This window comes from Balaenoptera musculus, chromosome 2, assembly GCF_009873245.2.
Source record: "Balaenoptera musculus isolate JJ_BM4_2016_0621 chromosome 2, mBalMus1.pri.v3, whole genome shotgun sequence".
Classification (NCBI taxonomy): Eukaryota; Metazoa; Chordata; class Mammalia; order Artiodactyla; family Balaenopteridae; genus Balaenoptera; species Balaenoptera musculus.
The window spans coordinates 12,215,104-12,239,259 of NC_045786.1; the positions used below are offsets into that span (position 1 = coordinate 12,215,104).

General features: G+C 45.4%; 1 protein-coding gene across 1 annotated transcript; it reads left to right on the plus strand.

Annotated features, from left to right (window-relative positions):
* Positions 1-12,386: 12,386 nt before the first annotated feature.
* LOC118890757 (Krueppel-like factor 13) lies at positions 12,387-13,254 on the plus strand. Its single transcript, XM_036844017.1, is given in 2 exon segments — positions 12,387-12,576; positions 12,579-13,254. Coding segments are annotated over 2 exon segments (738 nt in total). The 3' UTR covers positions 13,127-13,254.
* The last annotated feature ends 10,902 nt before the right edge of the window (positions 13,255-24,156 follow it).

Sequence of the window (24,156 nt, forward strand, 5' to 3'; positions counted from 1 at the left end):
ATTTTTATGAAGGAGAGAGGATTAATAGACAAAATGAATGAGTTATGTTACATTTTATCATAAAAATGTAATAATAAAATAAATTAAAATCTTGCCAGCTGACAGAGAACACAGTATTCAGTGGAGTCTAAATCGTCGGAGTCTCGAGTTGTATTTCATTTAAATTTATTCAGGCAATTGTAGACCTTACCTGCTATACTTCCTGGCAATTGTGGTTATTTATGTCTCTTAGAAGCAAGTGGCTCACAGCCAGAGCTCAAGCTCAATGTAGTCCAGGGACCTTGAAAATCAAGCCATTCTTCCTTAGAGTAAGTTATTGAAATGCAGGATGCTCAGGATACTGCGTCCATTACATTAGATACCTTGGGACCCTCTACTCTTTCTGATACAAAGAAAACAGATGCAGGAAATGATTATTTCTTCCCAACTTTAATGAGCATCTTATAATTCTATTGAACTGCTCAGGATAGAGTACCAGGAGGTAAAGGAAAAATGGCTTCTCTCCAAGCTGGAAAGGAAAGAATTAAGCCTTTTGATTCTGTCAGAGAAAAGAAAGCACAACAGGGACTTTGGAATAAGGAGGACTTATGTGTTTCCTAACCAAGAAGAATCAACATGCCCTCTCATTATTCTGGAGATACCTGGTTCTCTAGGCTTTCTTAGTACTAACAGAAGCTCTGCCCTAAGTTTAAAGTTTGGGACCATTGAAATCTTAAAGAAACTCTCCTTCAAATGTTCGTTTTATCTCTGGATTATTTGTCTTTATCCTTGAATTATTTGTCTTTGTAATCACCAACTATCCGAATCTTCCACTCTAAAAGTTATTTAATTGGCTTTACTTTAGGGAAGAAACAAGATCCTCTATAGGAGGAGCTTAAGGGATGATTTTTCCAGCTCTAATAACAGACAAGTAGCATTTTTTTCCCCTAATTGTAAAATATTTTCCTTGGCTATTTATTATTCGTCTTTTGGAAGCACATGTAAGAATCTGAGTTTGGCTTAAAAGAAAAGTACTGATTCTCCCTAAGGGAGGCATAGTTTAGGTTCAGCTGCAGTACAGCAACAGCAGGTCCTGGTATTTTTACACTCGTGTTCAAGCACCTGACATTTAGGTTTTATTTGAATATAGAATTGTAAATATAACATGAACCAGTTATCACATAGCTCTTAAATATTGAGATCTAATTAATTCTCTCCAAGTTTAACAACTATAGTTGGTCAAAGTTCTAACCAGTTAGCTTTTGAGAAAGAGACAGAATCTTATCTTCCCAAATTATGGCCATGAACAGTTTCCACTGAGTGACTAAAAAATAAAACAAAACAAAACAAATAAAATCATTCAAAGTGGCTTAAATGATCAAAAAGAGATACAGTGGCTTACATGACTGAACCCTAAAGGTAGAGTTACTCCTCCTTGTCATCCAGGACCAGGTTTACTTCTGCAGCTGTCTGCCCTTGGCAATGTCAGCTTCACTTCTGGTTCTCCTGGTTGTCCGTTCACAACAGCCTGGGCTATACTTCCATTCATATCTAAGGACAGAGAAAGAAGGTGGTTACTCAAAGTTTTTCCAGAAGAGAGGACACTTCTCTCCCAGAAATTCCTCAGCAAGCATGGCCTGCAGGTTTACTGCCCTCCCCTGATGCAATAGCTCTGGCCAGTGAATGGGAGCCCAGCATTAGTGTCGACCCAGTCTACATGCCCCAGGTCAGTAGCCAGCAATGAAATCTGCTCCCCCCCCCCCAGCAAACGGGTTACATGCAGGACGTTTAGATATCAGTGTAGACATCAGAGCTATCAAGGGGAAGGGAGACAAAGTCGGGGAATGGGGAGGGGCAAAGGAGGGGTATATACTAATGCATACACCTGACTATATAGGGGGAACTCAAACCAAACTGCCTGAGTTTGAATCCAGGCCCTACCACTTGTTGGCTGTATGACCATGGGCAAGTCACTTGACCTCTCTTGTTGAGTGACAGGTAGGTCAATGATTTGCTTAATTGCTTATATCACAGGGCTATTCTAAAATCCATGGCACTAAACCAAGCATTTATTACACTCTTCTTTGTGCGAGGCATGTGGAATTGGGAAGAACACAAAAGGGAGCAAAATGATGTTCTGCTTTCAAAGAGACAGCAGTTCAGGAGAGGAAATGAGAGCTCGGAGTTGGTGGTAAAAATAGATGGGATAGGGCTTCCCTGGTGGCGCAGTGGTTGAGAATCTGCCTGCCAAAGCAGGGGACACGGGTTCGAGCCCTGGCCTGGGAGGATCCCATATGCCGCGGAGCAACTGGGCCCGTGAGCCACAACTACTGAGCCTGCGCGTCTGGAGTCTGTGCTTTGCAACAAGAGAGGCCGCGACGGTGAGAGGCCCGCGCACCGCGATGAAGAGTGGCCCCGCTTGCCGCAACTGGAGAAAGCCCTCGCACAGAAACGAAGACCCAACACAGCCAAAAATAAATAAATAAATAAATAAATAAATAAATAAATAAATAAATAAAACGCTGGCTTAACTCCAAAAAAAAAAAAAAATAGATGGGATAAGTTACATAGAAAAGATGTTTCCTAAAATGGCTTTTTTTTTCCTAATTAAATATTCTTTAATAGCGACCACATTTTCTAGTGTTTTTCAAATCCTATGTGAAGTCGATATGATTTTTCTGGATAGTCATTTATTAATAAAAAATATCAACAATAATTAATAATCAGTCAATAAAACTAGAAAAAAGAGTAACTGCAACCAAACTGCAACTATAAAATGTGTAATGTTCTTAATTGTCTAATGTTTAAGATAATGGAGAGGAACAGAGGTGAGGACCATTCAAAAATCACTGAAAGTTTTTCCTTGGAAGCATTTTTGTGCTTTCAGTGATGTGACAATTGGATATTCTGAACCTATTACCCAGGTCACAGAACAAACCTCACTGTGGACACCTAGAAAGTTGTCATTTCCCAGCCCACTAGTTCTTTCCTAAAGTTGGGAATAGACAGATTTCCTTTGTTCTAAATAGAGTTTATTCTCGGAGGGGAAGTGCAGGTCAGCAAAGTAATTGAATAACTACCACCCCTAGAGGGAGCTATGGTGCCTTTTAAGTCACCGAAGTCGACTTCTCCCTCCCTTCCTCTCAGAGACCACTGCTGGTCCACCGGTCCCCGGGCATGCCTTCTTTCCAACACTGAGTCCTCAGAATTTTGAACATCCTGCTTTTTACTTAGCGTTTTGGCCATTGTTTAAAAATATTGTCACAGTAAGATAACAATTCTGCAAAATGGCAGTAGCCCAACCACATTAATCCCAGACAGAAGGTACATACTGTCTTTTCATCAAAGAAACAGATGAAATACCACCATTGGTATTTATAACTATGGTAACTTCCTTATATCCTTTTGGAAATGCATAAATAAAATTCTCAGGGTGGCAGAGAGAGGGAATGTTGATGAGTGCCTGGGGTGTTTAAGATGGAATCTTCAGGAAAGGAGCTCGCTGTCATTTCTACCCAGCTTTGTGGGGCTGGGGGACAGAGCCCTGTCTTTTCCTGTCTGTGTCCCCAGTGTGTGGCTCAGATTTACATACAATAAATGTATGCCGAGTCGATTTCAATTTTTTCCAGAACGTTTGTAAACCAACCCAGCTTAGATATGAATAAGAAAACAATGATATGAAAGAGAAAAACCACAGGACTGGGGTGGAGACTGGGGAAGATTGCAATGAAAATATTATCTTAAGAGAAGGGAGCGGCTGTGCAGGGCTCACTTAGAGCTGCAAGAACAACTGGTACTGGAAAAAGAAAAAGTCCACAGCATTCCAGGAGTGATGGAGCTGGGAAAGAGCATTAGGTGCTCTTGAGCCAGTCCCATTATATTACAGATAAGAAGAGAGGTCCACGGCAGGAAGTAACTTGCCCATGGGCTCTCAGCAGATCAGAGGCAAAGGTGAGACCATGAATGATTTCATCCACCAGGTGACTCCCAGCTGCTCCTCATGCTGGCGGCCACTTCACCCGTCCCAGACATCCAGAACAGAACTAGCTTGTCAAGAAGACATGGTTTCTTGAAAAACCAGGCGCCACCTCAGAGTTTCTGTCAAAGCTTCAGTGAGTATTTCCAGGGCTGAGCCAAGTGGCTTACGGTTCACCATCAGTTAGAAGTAAGGAAGCGGTGAGGCTCCCGCCACTCACATTTTGCCTTGACCGTCCGAGTCCAATGCAGGGGATCACAGTCCTGAGCAAAGGACAGTCAAGAAGGGGCCCAATTCTTCAAAACTCTTCAGAAGGTCTTTGAGGATTCTTGGCCCCAGAATTTCCAAAAGACCTAGATTACTTAGAAATACTTTGCTGGTGTGATGCAAGTTCAAATCTGAAGGTGTACAAGAAGAGATGTCGCCATGCACGCATATAAGGTACAACCGAATCCTGGAGTGAAGAAGGGATGGCCTCCAGCAGGAGCCAACGGTCCTAGCAAACCCCCTAGGCCTGTGGTGTTCTCCCACGCTAGCTCAAAAGTGTACTTTAAACACCTGCAAATGCCTGAGCTGCACAGTAGCTACAGCCTCCAAGATGGTCATTTTTTTAATAGATGCTAAAACAAGTAAATGAGTGGGTACTGCTTCCATTCAATCAGTCATTCCATCCTGCAAGGTCTGGAAGTGGCAGTGTGGGGAAGGAAAAGGAGGATGCCTACGCCACCTCTGCATCCCAGGGGATAGAAGCTGTGGGAAGAAAACAGCATCCTTTGAAAGGTCTACTGGGAAAGCAATGGCCTCCGGGAAGAGCTAGGCTTCACTTAGAGCAAGAAGATGGAAGAAAGGATTAAAGAAGAATTTGCAAATATACAGAAGTGTGCTGCTGGCAGGCCATGAATTTGAAAGCACTGTAGGAGAGTCAGGGTTTGGTGGGGCGTAGGTGTTGGGGACAGAAAAGGGCGTGTTCAGAGCTGCATGGAGATGAGAATCCAGGGGATGGGGAAGTGCTGGGAGCCCTGAGTCCTGCACTTCTAGGGGTGCTTGGAGTAGACGGGGCTGCGATGCTTTCCTCAGATCCCCAGCCCCCTTTCCAGGACTGAAGTATTCATGTCCCAGCTGCTGGGATGTTGGTGCTGACAGCTCTTAGGTGAGCCCTCCTGCAGGAGCTGCCCATGGATGAAGAGAGCTCCCTTGCTCAACATCACACCCATTCCTGGCACCCCTGCCCCACTGTGACCAGTCCGTGCTGAGTCTGAATATCTGTCCCCTTGGCCTACCTCGCTCACAGCCACTCAGAAAGACCACGAGAGCTTCAGAGCTCTCCTAGCGTTGCAGGATCTGTGCAGGTTCCTGCTGCAATTGCACTGCATCCGCCCCATCCCGCTGCCTCCCCTTCCCCCTCGGCTGGTGATGCTGAGAGAACTCACCAGGGGAACCACCTGTGTGCAAATCTCCTGCACAGGGAACTCCATCTGTGACACACAGGATGTGGTGAGATGAACCCTGAGACTCTCAAAGCAAGTGGTGAGGGGAGACTGTGAGTGAGAGCTGGGATGGGTTAGGGCCAGGTCCTAGCTGGGGGGTCTTGCCAGGGATCCACAAGCTCTGAGGTCCCCTTCTCACCCCCAGAGCACAGCATTCTGAGGCTGTACTCACTGTAGGACTCATACTGTTTGATATGCTTCAAGGGAAGGGAAGAGACAAAAATGATTAACCTTCTGCCCGAAGACCTTGTAGACATTTTCATTTCTATGTTGAACCCTTAACAAAAGCTCAAATAGCCACTGTAGTAGCCTGGATTATTATCAAAGTTTTCTCAGCACTAGTCCACACGGGGGCTGCTCCTTCAGCCTGCTTCCTGGAGTGAAACACAAAAACTTACCCTCAAAGATTGTATCATAAGAGTGAGAAATACCCCTTTGTCGGAAACCACTGAGATTTTCAATCATTTGCTACTGCAGCATGATTTAGCCTCACTGGATTAATACAGACTCGGAGAACAGGGGTCGGCAAACTGTAAAGAGCCAGAAAGTAAATATTTTAGGCTTTGCAGGCCATCCAGTCTGTCAAGACTACTTAAGTCTACCATTCTCATGCAAAGCACTCATAGACTATAGGTAAGCAAATGAGCATGGCAATGTTCCAATAAAACTTTATCTACAAAAACAAATAGCAGCCCAGATTTGACCCTTGGGAAATAGTTGGCTGATCCCTGATGTAGATCCTCCTGGGGATGTCACTGACGTAGTTTAGCCACTGGCTGAAAATCCTACAGGTAATTGCCTAAAATCACATCTTTGCGAATTTTACCCACACAGTGTTGTATTGGTATGTTTTATATTAAAGATTATGTTCTTAGAGTCCATTTATTTAGTAAGTCTTAAAGGGATGAAAAGGCAAAGGATGGCAGATTAAATATTTCTTGATGGGAGAGGAGGGTATCTTTGCCAGCACAAAGGCTTCAAAAACAACTGGGAAGACCTGGAGAAAAAGAATTGGAGAGGAGAGATAGATGGCTGAACTAGGGATAAAAAGAAGGGAAATGGAAACATGAAGAGAAATAATACAAGGGTGAGAGAAAATGGAGTGAAGCTAGAATTCCTTACTTGGCTTTTTTCAGTCCCAGGACCAGACAGAATGTTTATTCCTCTACTGCCACCTTCAGTTCTTTAAAGATCCTGGCTCTCATTTGCAATTTCCACTATGGGGCTAAATCACCCAGGATGCAACTCCTATAGGTGCTTTTTCCATTTTTTATTTTAGCTACAACTTGTTGAAATCCACAGGGGTTCATAAATGGCAGAACTTGAGTAAATGATTTTTGAATGGAGGGAAGAGGACAAGATCAAGGATTGTGGATAAATATGGGCCAAGATTAATGTCAGGATGGGATGGGAGAAACATGAAGCAGAGTTGGGGGTCCAGGGACAGAGGAACCTTGGAGAAAGAGCCTAATTCTATAAGTTAGAGAAGCGAGTTTGCATGCATCTGGGCAATTCCACAAAAGTGGTACAGTAAATTGATATCAATAGATTATTAATTATGACTGGGATCTGGAGGTGTGAATTGCAAGCAAAATTATGGAAGGCAAAATAGCTCTGGGTATATCTGGGATAGAAAATCAGGGCTTAACTATCTCCTCTGCACTTTATCATGCCTGGTCAGGGAATCAATGGTAATAAGATCACGGGGATATAATCTTTTTACAAATTAACCAAATCTACTCTATCATTGCATTATGGCTATCTGTTTAAGAGTCCGTCTACATTGTAAGTAACTTGGGGCAGAAACAAGTCTTTTTCATCATTGTAAATCCAGCATTCACTATAGCAGCTGTCCAAAAGTTAGCAGTCAATGAATTCGTGTTGAATTAAATTGTTTCCTTTCAATGATAAAATGCAGAATTTTGAAAATTTCTTTTTTTTTTTTTTTTTGAGCCAAACTACGATTTATTTAGTAGACTGTCATGGAAAGCATCGACATGAAAGCATCTGATTCATTTTGTAAAATCCTAGGAACAGCAGTTTTCAACAGTGCTTGCCTTCTTGGCGTGGTATCTTTTCTACCTCTGGATAAGCAGTCCTATTTTTTGTTTGTTTGTCTGTTTGTGTGTTTGTTGTTCCCCTTGAAAATTTCTTGTGGGAAATTATCAGTTCATCGATGGAGATGGAGAATGCTTTGTCCCTGGAACCTCTAAGAATTTGCCATCTGTTTCCATGCCTCCATCCTAAAGCTACCCTTTTTCATTTCAATTCATTGTTTGCATAGAGTCCAAAGCAAATGGTCATATCTTTGCTCTAATAACTGCAGTTATAAGGGGCATTTAGTTTCACAGTGACCCCAGGCTGGGACTCTGGCTGCAGCCACTCTAAGTCTCTCCCAGAGATGTGCAGCCTGAGAAGAGAAAGACTGAACAAGAAATGTCCATTGTCACCCTCTCAGGGCATCTCCTGGCAAGTCAGTCAACCCTGGTCCAGCAGTGGGTGATGGAGCATGCACTGTCTAGGAGTCCATTATGATATAAAACAGCCAAGCTATTCAGAAGGTGGTATGCATTTGCTTCTGAAAATAAATTCACATAATAGTAGAGGTTCAGTTACCAAGATAATCAAAACAAAACTAGGATAATCAAATGGGGCATCGTACCTCAAGAAATAGCCGTACTTTCTGTGTTCTTAACCAAAGGGCACTTGAGTTTTGCTTTTCTCTTATGGTTGAGGACACTTCACTTGGTAAATGAGTATGCAACTCTCTTCTTACTCAGGTCAGAGGTCACTTCCTTTGGGAATCCCTTCCTGACCCTCTCCCCCACGCTCCCACTATTGGATCTGTGCCCCTCCTCCATTCACATTACTCTCATCATATCATATTGAAATGGTTTATGGAACCCTCTGCCTCCGGTGAATTCCTTTAGGGCAGGAACCATTTAATTGCCTCTGTCACTTCAACCCAAGCATCTAGTAGAGTCTCATTAAGTGTTTTTAAATGAGTCATTCATTCACTGATGGTTTATGGAGTCAAAGAAATCACAAATTGAATTCTAGGGATCATGGCAGCTTCTCAGCCTTGCTAAGCAAATCAGTCATGGGAGAAGCAAAATAATCGTACAGAATTTTCCATCACACTTGGCTGCTGGGGTCCTATGGACATCTCAGGGACTGGTGAGAAGACGTCAGAGATGCCCCAACAATGCTGTAATGGATATTTGCCATTCTGTCTTCACTCAAAGGGTGTCCTTTGTGATTTCTGAGCCACCTCACGATAGTTTTGGACCATGGGAAGAGCCATGTGGAGATTGCTTGTGCTTCATTTTGCTTCAAGGTCCAAGTGACCTTGAAACAGACTTCCTATTGATCTTTATACCTAGAGGTCCCTTAGCCATTTAAAGGCATAGGAACTTTCTATTAAGATTTGAATTATCTTTCAGTTCTGATCAGTTCTTCTCAAAAGAACACTTTGCTTCAGAATCCACTGCAGTGTCCTTTCAGGAGAGATGTAGCTAGATGAAGGTCAATACCCACACCATACTCTTGCTTTATCTCTCAGCCAAATTAATAGATGTAAATGGGTGTCCATATGCATTCTCCAGCCAAGTAAACCATACTTGCAGAACTGGACAAGTTCATTTTCTAGAAAACTGATACAAATAACTGGATTCTGTTTCTAAGGGAGCACATATGTATAATTGTAGATATATCTACTGAGTCTTCCCTTGGGTCATAATTACTTGCAAAAAAGAGATCAGATCAGATTCAGACTGTGAGCCCTTTGAGCTCTATTAAGTTGCACGTCCACTTAATAAGAACAATGGGCTACTCAGATTCCCCATTTGTAAAGTCAGGTATTGGGGGTGGGACCAGGTGACCCCCCAGAGTCCTTCCAGTTCTAAGGAAACTCTAAGGAAACTCTAAATAAACATGTATGCCCTCAAGATCAAGAAACATCTCATTCCATCACCGGACATATTAAAGACCACCTTGAGGCAGGAGATAGATGGGCTCCAGGCTAGACATTTACAACTGGCCTCCTGTTCACACTACCTGGGCTGAGAAGATGGGCTCCAGGCCGGACATTAATTACCAGCCCCCTGTTTACATTTTCTGAGGCAAGAGACAAACGGGCTCCAGGACTACATATTTATGAACAGACTCCTGTCTATATTTCGATATCTGCACTTCGGTATAAGAAACAGCAACAGGAATAGGGTAGATAACCGGACACTGGACACTTTTATGGCAGGGACAGAGAGGGGCTAAACCCTGTTAAAAGGGTTTATCAAGAGGTCATATATTTCCCATCCTTGGGGCAAGGGAAACATTGCACATGTGCAGAAAGGCTCCTTGGGGGTCAAAAGGAGGGGGCACCACCCCATAATATGTGATGCTAAGGCCATCCCATAGGCTGAAATCCATCTTGGAAAAAAGTTGTGCACACAGGTTGGGGAGGGTCTTAGGGCAGGGCAGGTGCAGAAAAAGAAACCAGATAAGTGGCCAAAGGTAAACAAAGACCCGGAAGAACTGCCCTATAGGAATGATTTAACCACCTCTTTACTGAGCGTCCTCATTAGGAAGGATGCCCACACCTTCCTCTCCAGGTGTGCATCTCTGCCTTGCTTCTGTCTTAACTAAACAGTTTCTCTGTGTGCTCTCCCACTTGTTGTTGAGCTGTGTCTCAAATAATAAACTTTGTACCTGTTTTTACAGTTTTTGCCTCTGTGAGAAATGCATTTTTCACTGGGGGCAAGAGCCAGGGGGTGTGGTGGCCTGGATTCCTGGTTTTCAACCAGGCTCCCCAGGTTCAATTACTGGGCAGGGAATTAAGATCTCCCTTCACGCCACCACTCACTGCTGCCTCTCCGAGATCAACCTGACCCAACACGGTCTTACTTCTAACTTTCAGTCACTTCATTTTCAGACCACTCACAGTCAAAATGCAGATTGTTTCAATTACCCACATGGATTAAGAAGACCACTGACGAGAAAGTAAGAGATTAGCCTGAAATATCCTTTAGGTTCGAGTGCATAATCCAAATTCCTAGGATATTTTACTACCCCAACTGTCTATGCTAGGTAGCTTTGGTCAGTTAATCTGCTATTTTGGGTCTCTGATATTCAATAACACTCACATACCTTCTGAAAGAAATTCAGTCTTGAAATTCTATAGGGTACTGTTTTTCTCATGGCCACTGCTTAGCTGACTTTATAAATGAACTGAGTAGTATATTCTTATCATAAACAATACAGATTCCGGGAATCGTATTAAGAAAAACACCGCTGTGGTACACTGAGCTTTTGTTATTTTTTATACAGAGCAAGGACTTCTTTATTCCACCAAACTTCATTGTTGCATTCAGGAGAATAGAACGAAAATATCTTTCTATGGTTCTGTTGCATCTAACTGTTTATAAACAAATATACCTGGAGGCAAATGATTCTTAAAAAAAAAAAGAACAATGGGCTAATTGCTTTTAATGGGCAGCAGTTTGCGACAACATTGTCAAAATTCCAGCACCATTTAATTCCCTTTTTGTTTTGTTTTAAGGACACCATTTTCACATGGAAGATCTGCAGAGCATTGATTGTCATTTTTCCAGTTCAAACATGGGTTCGTTTATCTTTTGGCTGCGAGAGAAATAGGGCTGTAGCCAATGCACTGAAATTGGAAGCGCACCCCATGCTGTGGAGCAGACAGTAGACACTTAGTAACAACTTGTTGAAACAATACAAACATTTTCGGTCAAGAGCAAGTTATTTTCCTGAAAATACAGTTCTAGGCAGGCAAAGGCACAATACCAACTTTTAAAGTAAACACATATATATTATGCTCTGTGATTGGCTCTATTACTATTAAAATCATTTCCTTTCTAACCCAAGACTCTCAGCTGAATAACCTAAGCTTTGAGAGTTAAGCAGAAAGACTTTCCTTTCTGGCAGTTTTGGAGTTGGAAAAAACTAAAAATGCTCCTTCTATAAAACTAAAGATAATAAGGCAAGAGAAATACAGTGGCCAAAAATGACCGAGAAACTTAAACTAGAAAGATAAGAATAAGCTGGTAATATTAGATAGCTCTACAGGGTTTTACATGTTTTTGCAGCCAAATGGTTAGGTTCTTAATCCTAAATAATGATAAGACCTTGAGCCTTTTTGAGGAAAGGGAGATTGAACTGAGGCTTCTGAGTCAAGAGAGATTCCAGAAGGTTTTATCCCTCTGCAAAAAGTAAACTGTAACGACAACAAAATGCCATCCAAAAAAGGAAGACTGTCTTGGCCTAGCCTTTGGATGGAAAAAATAATTATCTCTCTCAAAAATGTATAATCATGAGCCTGTTCCATTGTCTGAAGATGTTTGAGCCCCAAAGCTAACCACCACAGCAACAAAAAGTCCTGCCAGGGCTTCCCTGGTGGCGCAGTGGTTGAGAGTCTGCCTGCCAATGCAGGGGACACGGGTTCGAGCCCTGGTCTGGGAAGATCCCACATGCCGCGGAGGAGCAACTAAGCTCGTGAGCCACAACTACTGAGCCTGCGCGTCTGGAGCCTGTGCTCCGCAACAAGAGAGGCCGCCGACAGTGAAAGGCCCGCGCACCGCGATGAAGAGTGGCCCCCGCTTGCCGCAACTAGAGAAAGCCGTCGCACAGAAACGAAGACCCAACACAGACAAAAATTAATTAATTAATTAATTTAAAAAAAAAAAAGTCGTGCCAACCTGGAAATCTCCTTAGCAGAGGAAGTTAAAAACTGCTCTAGAGGTTGTACAAGATTCCCACCACTTAAGATGAGTTCACAATCCAAAATTTACAAATAAACAAGTCAACCATACTGAAAATCAAACTACTCAACATATGGTGGAAGAACGTCAAATAACGAAATTTTCAGAGACAAGAAGCAAGTATAAATATAATAAAGACATATATGTATTAATAAGTATAATATGCCCCGCGTCAAAGAGCGCCGCGACGGCAAGGACAGCGCCTCGCTCGTCGTAGGCGTGCGGGTCTTGGCGGACCTTAACCAACAAGCGCCGGCGCCCGCCCCCGCGGAGCGCAGAGAGGGCGCCGCAGCCCGGAAGGCGAGGACCCCCGGCCGCCTGCCGCCCGCCCCACCACCCGCCCCCGACCCACCTCCCCCGGCGCCGACGGCGTGGCGGCCGCGCCCCTCAGCCCGGCGTGGAGCGAGCCCGAGCCCGAGGCGGGGCTGGAGCCGGAGCGAGAGCTGGGGGCCGCGGGGAGCGGCGAGCCCGGCCTCAGACAAAGGGGCCGGCGGGGTCGAAGTCGCGCCGACCTCGAGTCCCCGCAGAGAAAGCACAAGTGCCACTGCGCGGGCTACGAGAAAGTTTACAGGAAATCCTCGCACCTCAAGGCGCACCTGAGAACTCACACAGGGGAGCGCCCCTTCGCCTGCAGCTGGCAGGACTGCAACAAGAAGTTCGCGCGCTCTGACGAGCTGGCGCGGCACTACCGCACGCACACGGGCGAGAAGAAGTTCAGCTGCCCCATCTGCAACAAGCGCTTCATGCGCAGCGACCACCTGACCAAGCACGCGCGCCGCCACGCCAACTTCCACCTGGGGATGCTGCAGCGGCGCGGCGGGGGCTCGCGGAAGCGCTCGCTCAGCGACTACAGCCGCTCGGACGCCAGCAGCCCCACCATCAGCCCGGCCAGCTTGCCCTGAGCGCCGGCGGCGGGGCGGGGTGGGGCGGCGGCCGCGGCAAGCCACGCCCCATCCTTACCACGCCCACCCTAGGCCCCGCCCAGCCCCGCGGCCCCTCCTCCTTACCACAGCCATGAGCAGATGCTCTCACTTCCTCCTGTGATTCCATGTCGTTTCCTTTTGTAATCAGAAGAGAGAGAACTTTATGAAGTCAATGACAACAAAAAAACGATTTTCTTCACCTCAGGTGTCAAATTTGTAAAAAAACAACGAAAAAGTTCCAAAAAACACCATCCACAATTGCACAAGAGACATACCCACGAAGGTGATTCAGCGGTGTTGAACCCCCCCTTTCTCAGGGATGGACATGTTCCACGAGGTCAGTGAGGACACCCCCTTCCTGCCGCCTTACTCTGTACATAGATTTGCACTCTGGAATTTTCTTTTAGGTTTGGGCACACATTGGGGGCAAAGCAGTGCAGGTGGAGCTCAGTGCAGGCGGCGGATAGGCCGGTCGGTTAGTTTGGAGCCGTGGTCACCGACCTTGTGCTTCCAGAGCAGACCCCTAAGCAGGGCCCGCGGCTCCCTCTTCCTGCCCCCTGCCCAGCTTCAGCCTCGCCCCAGCTGGCAGTGGGCTCAGAATGCAGACGGCTCAGAGGGACGCCTTAAGCCGTGATGGGTAAGGGGAGCACTCCCCAGGGAGACTGTAGGGGTCCTCGCCCCCGGGACCCTGCCCAGGTCCCCCTCGGAGCGCTGGAAGCAGAGATGCAAACCCGTGTTGGGCAGCCGGCCGCACCATCTGATGTCCACATGGCCAGGGCCCCCGCCCGCTGCTGTGTCCCCGCAGAAGGCCCCAGGACCTTCCACTATTACACCACGTTCTCTGACTGGTCTCCTACAAGGGTGTCCGAAGGTGTCATTGGTGCATCCAGTTCCCACGTTCTCCCCGACCGGCCCTGCTCTTGGGATGCCTTTGTTTGACACGATGGGTGAAGCGGGGCCACCCGGCCAGGCGCTCTGTGTGTGTGGCTTGCTGTGGCTGCGCTCGGCACTTCACAGAGACTGCTCCGTAGCAAGAGACCGGAACATTGTGACTTGGAACTTTGGGGGGTGGCGAGGCGGATGTCATGGGAAATGCAGTCAGAGAACGTGCATTCTCTTTCCTCCCTGGGGAGCACCGGACGGAAGTTGTGGGAAACGCTTTTTTCAGACTCACCGTGTCCCCAGCTCAGAATTAGTGAACCCTCAGCTTCCCCATGAGCCCTGTGTCCCCTGGACTCCTCCCTTCCCCTCCTCCTTTTCCCCTCCTACCTGGGAGGCCCTGGCACACCCCCGGCCTGTGGGGCACTAGGGTGCAGGGCCCCCACCGCCAGCCTTCCCCTGCTGACGGGGGCGGGCAGAGAGCTGGGGACGTCTCTCCCAGAGCTCTGACCTGGGCAGGTGGGTCAGGCCGGGCTCCAGCGCGCTCCTCAGCGGAGAGCTGAAGCCACCACCTGCCCAGTCTCCTCCCTTCCCTTCCCCCAGGGAGTCGGGGCCTGTAAATACAAGTCCCCAGGACAGTGTGTGTGAGTGTGTGTGTGTGTTGGGGCAGGGGGTGTGGGTTTGGGAAGCACTTAGGGTATCTTGCAGAGACCTCTGTTCATTGCGATGAGGAGGAATGATCCTTGGGAACTCAGAGGGCCGTAGAGGGGCTTCCCTGAGCCCAGAGTGCCTTGGTTGTGGTCATCCTGCTTCCACCCCCAGCCAATCACGGCGAGGGATGCAGCACAGAGGAACCCCAGAGACCCAGGCCCAGCTGGTGCTCGTAGCCCCTGGGCGGCTCCAGAGCAGATGGGCACCCTCTGTCCCTAGCATCCAGGGGCAGGCAGTCTGCTGTCTGCAGCACTCCGGGTGCCCACTTCTAACTGCTGTGTGTCAGCTGGGATCAGCCAGTGGTGTGGTGGTGGCTTCTGAGTAGCATGGTAGCTCCCGAGCTGGGTGGGAGCATTGCTCTTGCTATGGGTGGGAACCAGGCGGGAATGGCGTGGGGTGAGGGGCGTGGGGTGAGGGGCGTGGGGTGAGGGGCGTGGCCCCACCCTGGCTCTCTTTGGGCTGTGTGACAGCCCTGCTCGCGTTTGGTCCAGGAGAGAGAACGGGACGTGCTGGCCACCTGGACGGAGCTGCGCCCTGAGCACCTGGGGTGAGAGCTCTTCACGCCCGGTTCCAAAGTGAGGCCCGGAAGGGCCCTCGGAGGTCCCTCCCGAAGTTGTTTCTGGGCGGGGCAGAGAAAGCCACACTCCGAACACACTTCATGTCTCAGGAACTCACATTCCAGGTTCAGGAATTTTATTCCAAATTCCTTTGGTGTGCTCGCCACGCACGGGTCCCTGAAGGCAGGGAGAAGGAGCCGCGTGCCCCGAGGGGCCAGGCTTCTTGTGACCTGCCCGCAGCATCGCGGAGGAAGAGGGGTTTCCGACCCCCCTGCTCTCTGCGTATAGGAAGGGGGGCAAAAGGACTCTAAACCCAGTCATCTTGGAATAAAAGAAGAGTGGTTTGTTTTAGAGGCGGGGTGGGGGGGGTGGGGGAGGGAGAGCGGGCGTTTGCTGTTTCCAAAGAGAGCACTTAATTTAATGTTTCCTCTAAGTGACCCAGAGCTGTTCCGTCTGATAGATGGAAGGGTGACATTGCCTTAAAACAGAAATATGCAGGCGTTGGCTATTTTCGGCAGGTGAGTGTGTCTTCGTTCCCAAAGTAGTTCTCATCTAATGGCAGGGTGCGGTCCTTCTGAAGTGGGCCTGGCCAGGAGACGGGCCAGCTGCGCTTCTGCCTCAGGGCACCTGGAGGGAACTCCCGCCCGGCAGCCCCAAGCACTTGGCCTGGGGTTCCAGCCAGCAGGCAACCTGACTCATCTGGGGCTAAAATTCATCTCACTTGAAGGGTGGGAGAAATCCATGAATCTCAGGCTAAGTTCGAATGGGCTCTTGCTAGCATCTCATCATCACGACACGTGGACCGCGTGTGGAAGAGAGGAGGGTCGCAGGCCCCGAAAGGCCGCACTCGCTCAGACCCCCCCGGGAAAGCAGTTACATGGTGGGCGACCCTGCTGAACAGCCTGCATTTTTTTCTAAGATGTAGAATGTCTTCCTGGCCTGGGTCTGTTTCAGGGTCTTTCATTTTTCTGGTTTATGGCCATGCTTGCTGGCTTCAGTGTGACTGAGGAACCCCCAGGACTCCTAGAAACAGTAGTGAAAACTCAAACCTTTCTTTTGTGGCCGACTCCAGTGCTTGCAAGGCCATGGGAGCAGAGATCTCAAAGGTTGCCTGAGTGAAGGGAGAGTTCCCCTCCAAAAAGGCCTATAAGTGACCCTGGACTCAACCAGGGGGCTGGTGTTCAGCCCATGTCCCAAACAAGGAAGCCCTCTTTGCGTCAGCCATATTAGGGTTGTCAGCTCCCCATACACCTACCCTATTCTACAGCCATCGGGAAAAACGCAGCCCCTTCCACGAAGGGCCCTGGGGTCCTCTCCTGTTGGGTGCTATGTAGGAATGGGCAGTGATGCCCTTGATGGGAATGTGGCCCTGGAGGTGCCATACCTACATCCTGCTGCACCCCACTCACGGCACTCGGGGTGCACGACGACCCCCCTTTATTCTGAGGCCACGCATCCGGGCAGGTGCAGGATTCACCAGGGTGCAGCCTCCAGGTGCAAACTTCAGCAGCACTGGGGTCCCCAGACCTCCCCATGACCTGGGTCGCAGCTCAGACCAGGGAAGGTGATTCGGAGGTGGGGACAGACAGCTGGGCCACGGGTGGCCCCCAGCCCTCTTTTAGGGACACGCAGACAGGGCTGGTGGCTTTCTGGGGTCCAAGTGAAGTGTGGCAGAAGCGGGGTCTCCAAGTCTCCTCCCCCCCAGCCCAGTGTCTCCAGAAGACTGGCCGCTTTTCTTGCCAGAAGCAGGTGCTAAGGTGGCTGCCAGCGTCAAAGCACGCCCCAGGGACTCGCCCCTAGAGCTCAGCAAACGAGAGGGCCACCTAACAGGGAAGCGTGATCTGAGCAATAGCGTCCCCTCATTTCTCAACTCCTGGTTTCGGCTGTGTTTACAAGGCTACCTGATGTTTTTGACTTCTGACAGCTATCACTTTTTAATTTTTTTTTTTAAACCCTTTTTCCAAAGTCATTTAAAGACTGAGTGCTGGAAGGTTTGAAGGGCCTGATACATCTGTCACGTTGCAGCCGGTAAGAAATGCTTTGCAGGTCACCCACATCTTTCTGTCCAAAGATTCCACGTGCGATTCTGGTGACCGTATTTTCCAAAGCTAAAATCAAGGGTGTGGGCTAACACTTTTTGAATTCAGGATCACCCTGGGAAAAGCCAGGTCCTGTAACTGATTTTCCCGATTCTGAGGCTGAGTTTCAAAGGTTTGTCCCAGACACATCCCAGAGAATTTTGTACCAGAATTCAGATGCACAATCCAGCTTACTACTGATTAATGCCTGAACACCGTTTAGGGAGAGGCCCTTCCCCCACCTGCTACTCTGTCTCTCATCAGTTAGAAGAGTTGGATTTGGTGGGAGGCGTGAGCCCGGGGCCACACTTGGTTTCTACTGACCCCCATCGAGGTATATTGGACTTGCAGTGTTCCCCTGACCCCACCCAGCCTCTCCCCTTCTCATGCAGCTTTAAAACCTTACTCCTTTTATTTAAAGATGAACAGGATGGGAGAAAGTGGCTTCCCGTGCCCTGCACATCCTGCATTCCCTGTGGGGGACACAGGATGCATGGGGGGCGGCGGGGCCGCATAAGCAGCTTTCTCTCAGGGCTCGGGACGTCTTCCTAGTGACATGGCGACAGGCTGCTGCACGTGCTCGTTTGGAAACCAAGCTGAATGCCTGCCCGGCAACCACAGGTCTGGGTGAAGGCCGTCTCTCCCACTCAGCCCAGGGCCGCCTGTCCCAGGCCAGACGCCTCCCAGGCCAGACGCCTCCCTCCGCAGCCTGCCTTCCATGGAGCAGGGGGCCACTTCCCAGTGTGGCTCAGACACCCGGGGGGAGGCGTCCATTCCCGGGTCAGGGTGCCTGTCTGGGTGTGTGGGTGGGAGGCTTTGCTCCCTCGCCTCACCTTGGAGAGTCCCTTGTGCCAAGTGCCGAGGACCCTGGGGGCTGGAGGCGTCGCTCCCCCGAGCAGCTGTGGGTTGTCGGGCGCGGGCCGCTGTGGCTCCCACAGGGCCGGGAATTGCTGTGTGCGTGGGCTGGGTGCACGCCGGGTCTCTGCCGCCCCCGGACTCTGCACAAAGGGCCCCTCCTCCTCCCAAAGCCATTGATGGAGCTTCTCTGGAATTGTTTGCCAAAATCCCAAGGTAGAATCCAAGGGTCCAAGACCATTTCCATCGAGCACATGTTTTCCTTTTCCATAGGAACTTCTGTTGTTGTTTTTTTTAACCAGCACCACACCATGCTTCCGAAGGCCATGTTTCGTCTTTCCTGGATCACTACAGTGAAGTATTACTGTTGTACAGTTCCCAATCTGGCCTTGGCTTGCTCGGATAAAACTTTGTATGTATTTTGTAAGGCATAGATTCTATATTGTAATGATGTCCTATGCAAAATGAAAAAAAATTAACTAAATTGTAAATTTTATTGTTTTAACGTGTATGCATGTTTAGTGACGTTTACATTTTGAAATAAAATTTGATTCATTATTTAAAAAAAAATAAGTATAATAAAGACAAAAAATTGAACACATGAAAGAATAAGACACTGCAAAAAAAATAAGGTAGGTTTTAAAAAGAATAAAGTACAACTTATATAAATGAAAAAGAGTCTCTGAAATTAACACTTAATGGAAATGTTAAACAGCATATTAGACACAGCTGCAGAAAAAAATTAGTAAGAGGGAGCTTAAATCTGAGGAAATTGCCAGAAGGCAAGACAGAGAATCAAGGATGTGAAAAATATGAAATAGAAGTTAAAAAACATGGTAGGTAGAATTAGAAGGTCCAACATAGTTATGAATTCCAGAAAAAGAAAATAAAAAGAATGCAGCAAAGACAATATTCAAAGAAATAATGTCTTAAGTTTTCCCAGATACTGATAATAACCTGATCCCTTAATTTCAGGAAGCTAAACAAACCCATATGGGATTAATAAAAATTCCCAGCATAGAAAATTCCATTCAGTAACTTATGCTAGACTAACTGGTTATTTATATGAAAAAATCAAATAAAATTAGATCCCTATCCCACACAATTTACAAAATTCAATTGCAGATAAATTAAAAGCTCACTAGGAGGGGAAAACACTTTAAAACACTTAGGGAAAAAATTTGGAAACTAACTATGATCCCAGGGTATGTAAAACATTATTAAACAGAATTTTTTAAAAAATAATTAACAAATGATTTGTTAATGAAAAGATATTTAAAAATCAGAAGCCACAGACTGAGAGAAAAAATATTAGTGACCAAATATTATAAAGAACTCCTATAGATCACTAAGAAGATAAACAACCTCAAAAATGAGAAAAAAAATATAATAATATAATTCTCAGAACAGGAAACCAGAATGGCAGATAAGCATATAAAAAGATGCTTGACTTTAGTAGCAGTCAGGGAAATTCCTATTAAAACAATAAAGTATATTATTTATACTCATCAGATTGGTAAAAATGAAAAATTCTGACCGTAAGAGTTAGTAAGAATGTGGAGCAACAGGAACACTGTTCAGGGAAACTGTCAGTTGGCACAGACTTTAGAGAACGATTTGGCCAGAGCTGGTCTTGGTAAAGATGTGTGTACCCTAGGACCCAGCAATTCCACTCCCACGTGTGTATCCCTAAAGAGATTCTTGCATAAAAGATGGAGAAAAGTTAAAGAATGTTTAATACACTATTTATTGACACTGAGAAAAGTTTGAAACAGCTGATCAATGGGAGAACAGCTAAAAAAATTTTTTTGTCTATTCACCTAATAAAATGCCATATATGAGTAAAAGTGAACAAAATAGAGCTACATCCATCAACATGGTTAAATCTCAAAAATATATCGTTAAACACTGTACACCTGAAACTAACACAATATTGTAAATCAACAATACTTCAATTTTAAAAACTAATAAATAAAAAATAAAAGACCATGTATAAAAAAAGATATGTATATTGTTAAACTGAAAAAAAGGGTTTTATGAAGGATACACACAATATGATACAATCTATATAAAAATTAAAGACATGCCCAAAATACCATAATATTTAAGGCTACATATGTATAGTAAAAGTAGAAAAACTGGGGAGGGTGGGGAAGAATGATAGGGTTTTGTGGGGGCTTCAGCTGTGTTTGTGATCTTAAACCAGGTGATCAGTATGTTGAGTGTGCATTATACTATCATCTGTTCTTCTTATAGGTCTACAGCATCTCGTAATTTTAAGAAATAACAAAAAAGAGATGCAAACTCTGGCACTCTGAGATGAAATAGTGAAACAATTTCTGTTTCATGCTGAGGAGTGGCCTGGTGTTATTCCTGGGCCTTGTAAAACCATCAGGAAAAGACAAGAAGGCACATCTGCAGAGGCTTGGGTTAGTGGTAAAGGAAGCTTTACTAACTTTACATCATTTTACATGTTTTATGAAAGATTTTAGATGTTAGTATCCCTGTTAAAGCTCCCTGACAGAATTCAAGTCTAAGAAAAACAGGCAAAAGATATTAACTGCATTAGGAAAATTCCTTATTTTATGCATTTTGATAGCCCATAAATCGTCCAAGCCCCCAAACCAGAATGATAAAATGGAAATAAAACATTTTAAACTAATTTGCCAAGTACCTATAAGCTTCTGTCACAAACAAGGAGACCACATTTTCACTTAAAATATTTATCGAACACACTATGCAATTAATTTATGTACATAGTTACTTCTTCTCTTCATCTCAAAAAGCATTTAAAGCAGTTAAACCTCTATTATATATAAAATAGATTCAGGTGCTTGGAGTAAGACAGAGTATAAGTATTAGACAATCCCTACCCACAAGAAGCTTGCAAAATAATTTATAAAACCTTTGACCCAAACCTTACAAGTTCATGTTCTCCGTATGTAGACTATCCTCACACTTAAACAGCCAAGTGCTAGAAATATGCAGGGAGCTAATCCCATCAGTGTCGGACATAATATCCATTAGCTCATTTATATTCGCCCTAGACTTTCCTAGTCACTGATGGAGTCGGCATTAATCTTTCTTGCCGGTCATTTAGTGATCCCTAAAACACATAAAAAATCCAATTTCGCAACCTCATAGTCCCATATTAGTAATTTTCTTCGCATGCCCTCTCTCCACGGTGGCTAACTGCCTAGAAAAATGTTATCATGATCATGTTTGGAAAATGACCCTATTCAAAGTATTATTGGACAATTATTGCATCAGCAACTGCCAACAATAGAAAGGTCCTAGACAACACTTATTTAAAACGGTCTCACCCTGGTCAGACGAATCCTGCATAGGCTGGAATGAAAACCTTTCACTCCCATGAAGTTTTGTGAGCCCGGGAATTTTTCTGATGGACTGGTTTTAACACTGAGAGCCTCCGGGAAATAATAACAGTAAAGCTTGCTTCGAGTAAACTGCGGGTGGGGTGGTCAGACTAGAGGACTGGATCCCAAGGGGAACTCAGCTGTCATAGTGGCTTCTGAGTCACTAGATCCATCTCTTTGAGATTGTTATGAGTAGGAGCGGTTTCCGTCGAATTGTTTTTGTGATCGGTACATAAGAAATCTATTAGCAGCCCTAGAGCTAGTCAACTTCTTCACGACTGGGGTCACATCTGTGAAACATGATGTCAGAGCTCAAAGGGATTCTCAGTCCACCCGGCACCCTCATTTTACCAAAGGAGGAAATGAAGTCTTGGGGAGGCCAATTGTTTGCCCAATCATAGTAAAATCATAAAACAAGTAGCAAGGCTGCTGATAGCAATCACAGGCTCTTCGCCAACATGGTGCTATGTGGCTGTTGGAAGAGTCTCACCTGCATGCTGAAATAACCACACGACAGATGCCCAAACGGGAAACAGTGACCATGGCGACATTTCTAAATATACATCTGGAGGAGGCTTTGTGCTTCTTTGATCAGAGAGGAATGTTAAGAAAAGTATCTGTCCATACAAACAACGTGCTTTTTCCCCCCATACAGAGATGAGAGGAGAGAGCATGAGAAAGAAGTAGCACCTTTTCTCCTACTAGGTGGACCCTGAGTATTTGAAAGTAGCATCCCTCAAAGGCTGTCCAAGCTGGAGATAGTGCTCAGAGATGACCACAGTCAGAAAGCAAACACGTAGCTCCCATAAAGGGAATTTAGACAAATTGCTTCTGCTTCCACCAGCCATCCACTGGGAAACACTGTCCCAAGGAGTGCCCACTTCGCCACACCCGACTTCCCCCAGCCCCCCACAGCTGAGCAAATAGGATGGATCTCAGGCATGACATGCCCTCCTGGGCAGCTTCTTCTGCACCAGTGCCATCCAATTTCCCTCTTCACTGCCAAACTTACCTGGTTAGAACCCCCTCTACCTTTCAGTCACTCATTGCTGACAATTGCAGGGAAGGTGACTTATTCCATTTTCCCTTCTAGGTAATATATGTAATTCTGTAATTGGGAGCTTACTCTACGGCAGGCATAGTTCTAAGGTCTTTACATGCATTCATATTTCATCCTCATAACAACTCTGTAAGGTGGGTACTACTATTATCCCCATTTTACAGATGAGCAAGCTGAGACACAGAAAGGTGATGGTAACATAAATTACTAGAACTTTCAGGTGGTCCAGGGGGTAATTTACCTGCTCGGTGTGTAACCCAAAGCCATGTTCTTTTTTTTTTTTAATGCATATTTGCATATTTATTGAATGAAACTTGAAAGAATAAACAACTTAGCATCATCAATTACCAAACTTAGAATTATTTAGCTCTCCCATAAGTTCCTTTTTATAAGCTGATTTTAAATTTCATTAATAACATACAGGTTAGGTTCTAAATAAACTACAGCATACCTCAGAAACATGATCTAATTTTCATTGGCTTTCACCTGCATCCCGGGAACTTAGCCTGGGAAAACTGTCATCAACTCAATCACATCTGTGAAGCCGGCAAAAGCTATGCAAAGAATAACTAACTATCAATACATAAAATGTATGTGATGATTTCCCAAAGCTATATTCTAATATTTGGGATATCTTTCCGGTGACTCAGAAGGAGAGGGATAGTGTCACCATTGGCCTGTAAAAGCCCATATGTATGTATGTGTATATATATAATCTCTAATCTAGTGTGGATGGCTCTTAAATTTCGCCTACACATAGGGCTGACTTTTGGGGAAGTCTGAGTGTCTGTCTACCCTTGAGTCCTCCTATTGCTAAAAAATAAGAGCACTGCTTCACACAATCTTCATATTTACTCTCAGGAAGAAGTCCTAGCAGTTTTGAAAACTTAGCTAGGGTATGCTTCAGATAAAATAAAAACCCATACATCATTTAAAAAACTTATTCCAAGTCACAGAAATCACGTGATATCAGCAATATCATCTTCCCTTTGACACTAATTAGGATCTTTATAATGTATTCATTATTTTATATTCTGCCAAGTTCTAAAAATAATTTGAGCCACCCTTGTTTCATGTTTAGTATGTTGTTCACTCTCTTGGCTCTACCTGTTAAGTATTTGGGAGTTCAGTAGTAAATCAACTAAGAATCTTTTTAGTCATGCAGCAGAAAAGAAAAATCTGTAGTCATAAGTTATCGCCACTACAACTTCAAAATCAAAAGATAAAATAATTTCATAGCAGAAATGAAATAACATTTTACACTATCTTTTATGGGAATGGACTGACCCACATGAATCAATAACTTGAGATTTCATTTATTTTGGAAAGTTCTCTAAGAACTTCAAAGACTTAAATATAATAGAGTTGATTTCCTTAGGGTTAAGTGTTAAGAATTTTAGCTCATCAACTCGAAAGCTCAAACTAAAACTGAAAGCCATTCAAGCAATGCTTTTATTTTTTTAATTTTTTTAATATCTTTTTTGGAGTATAA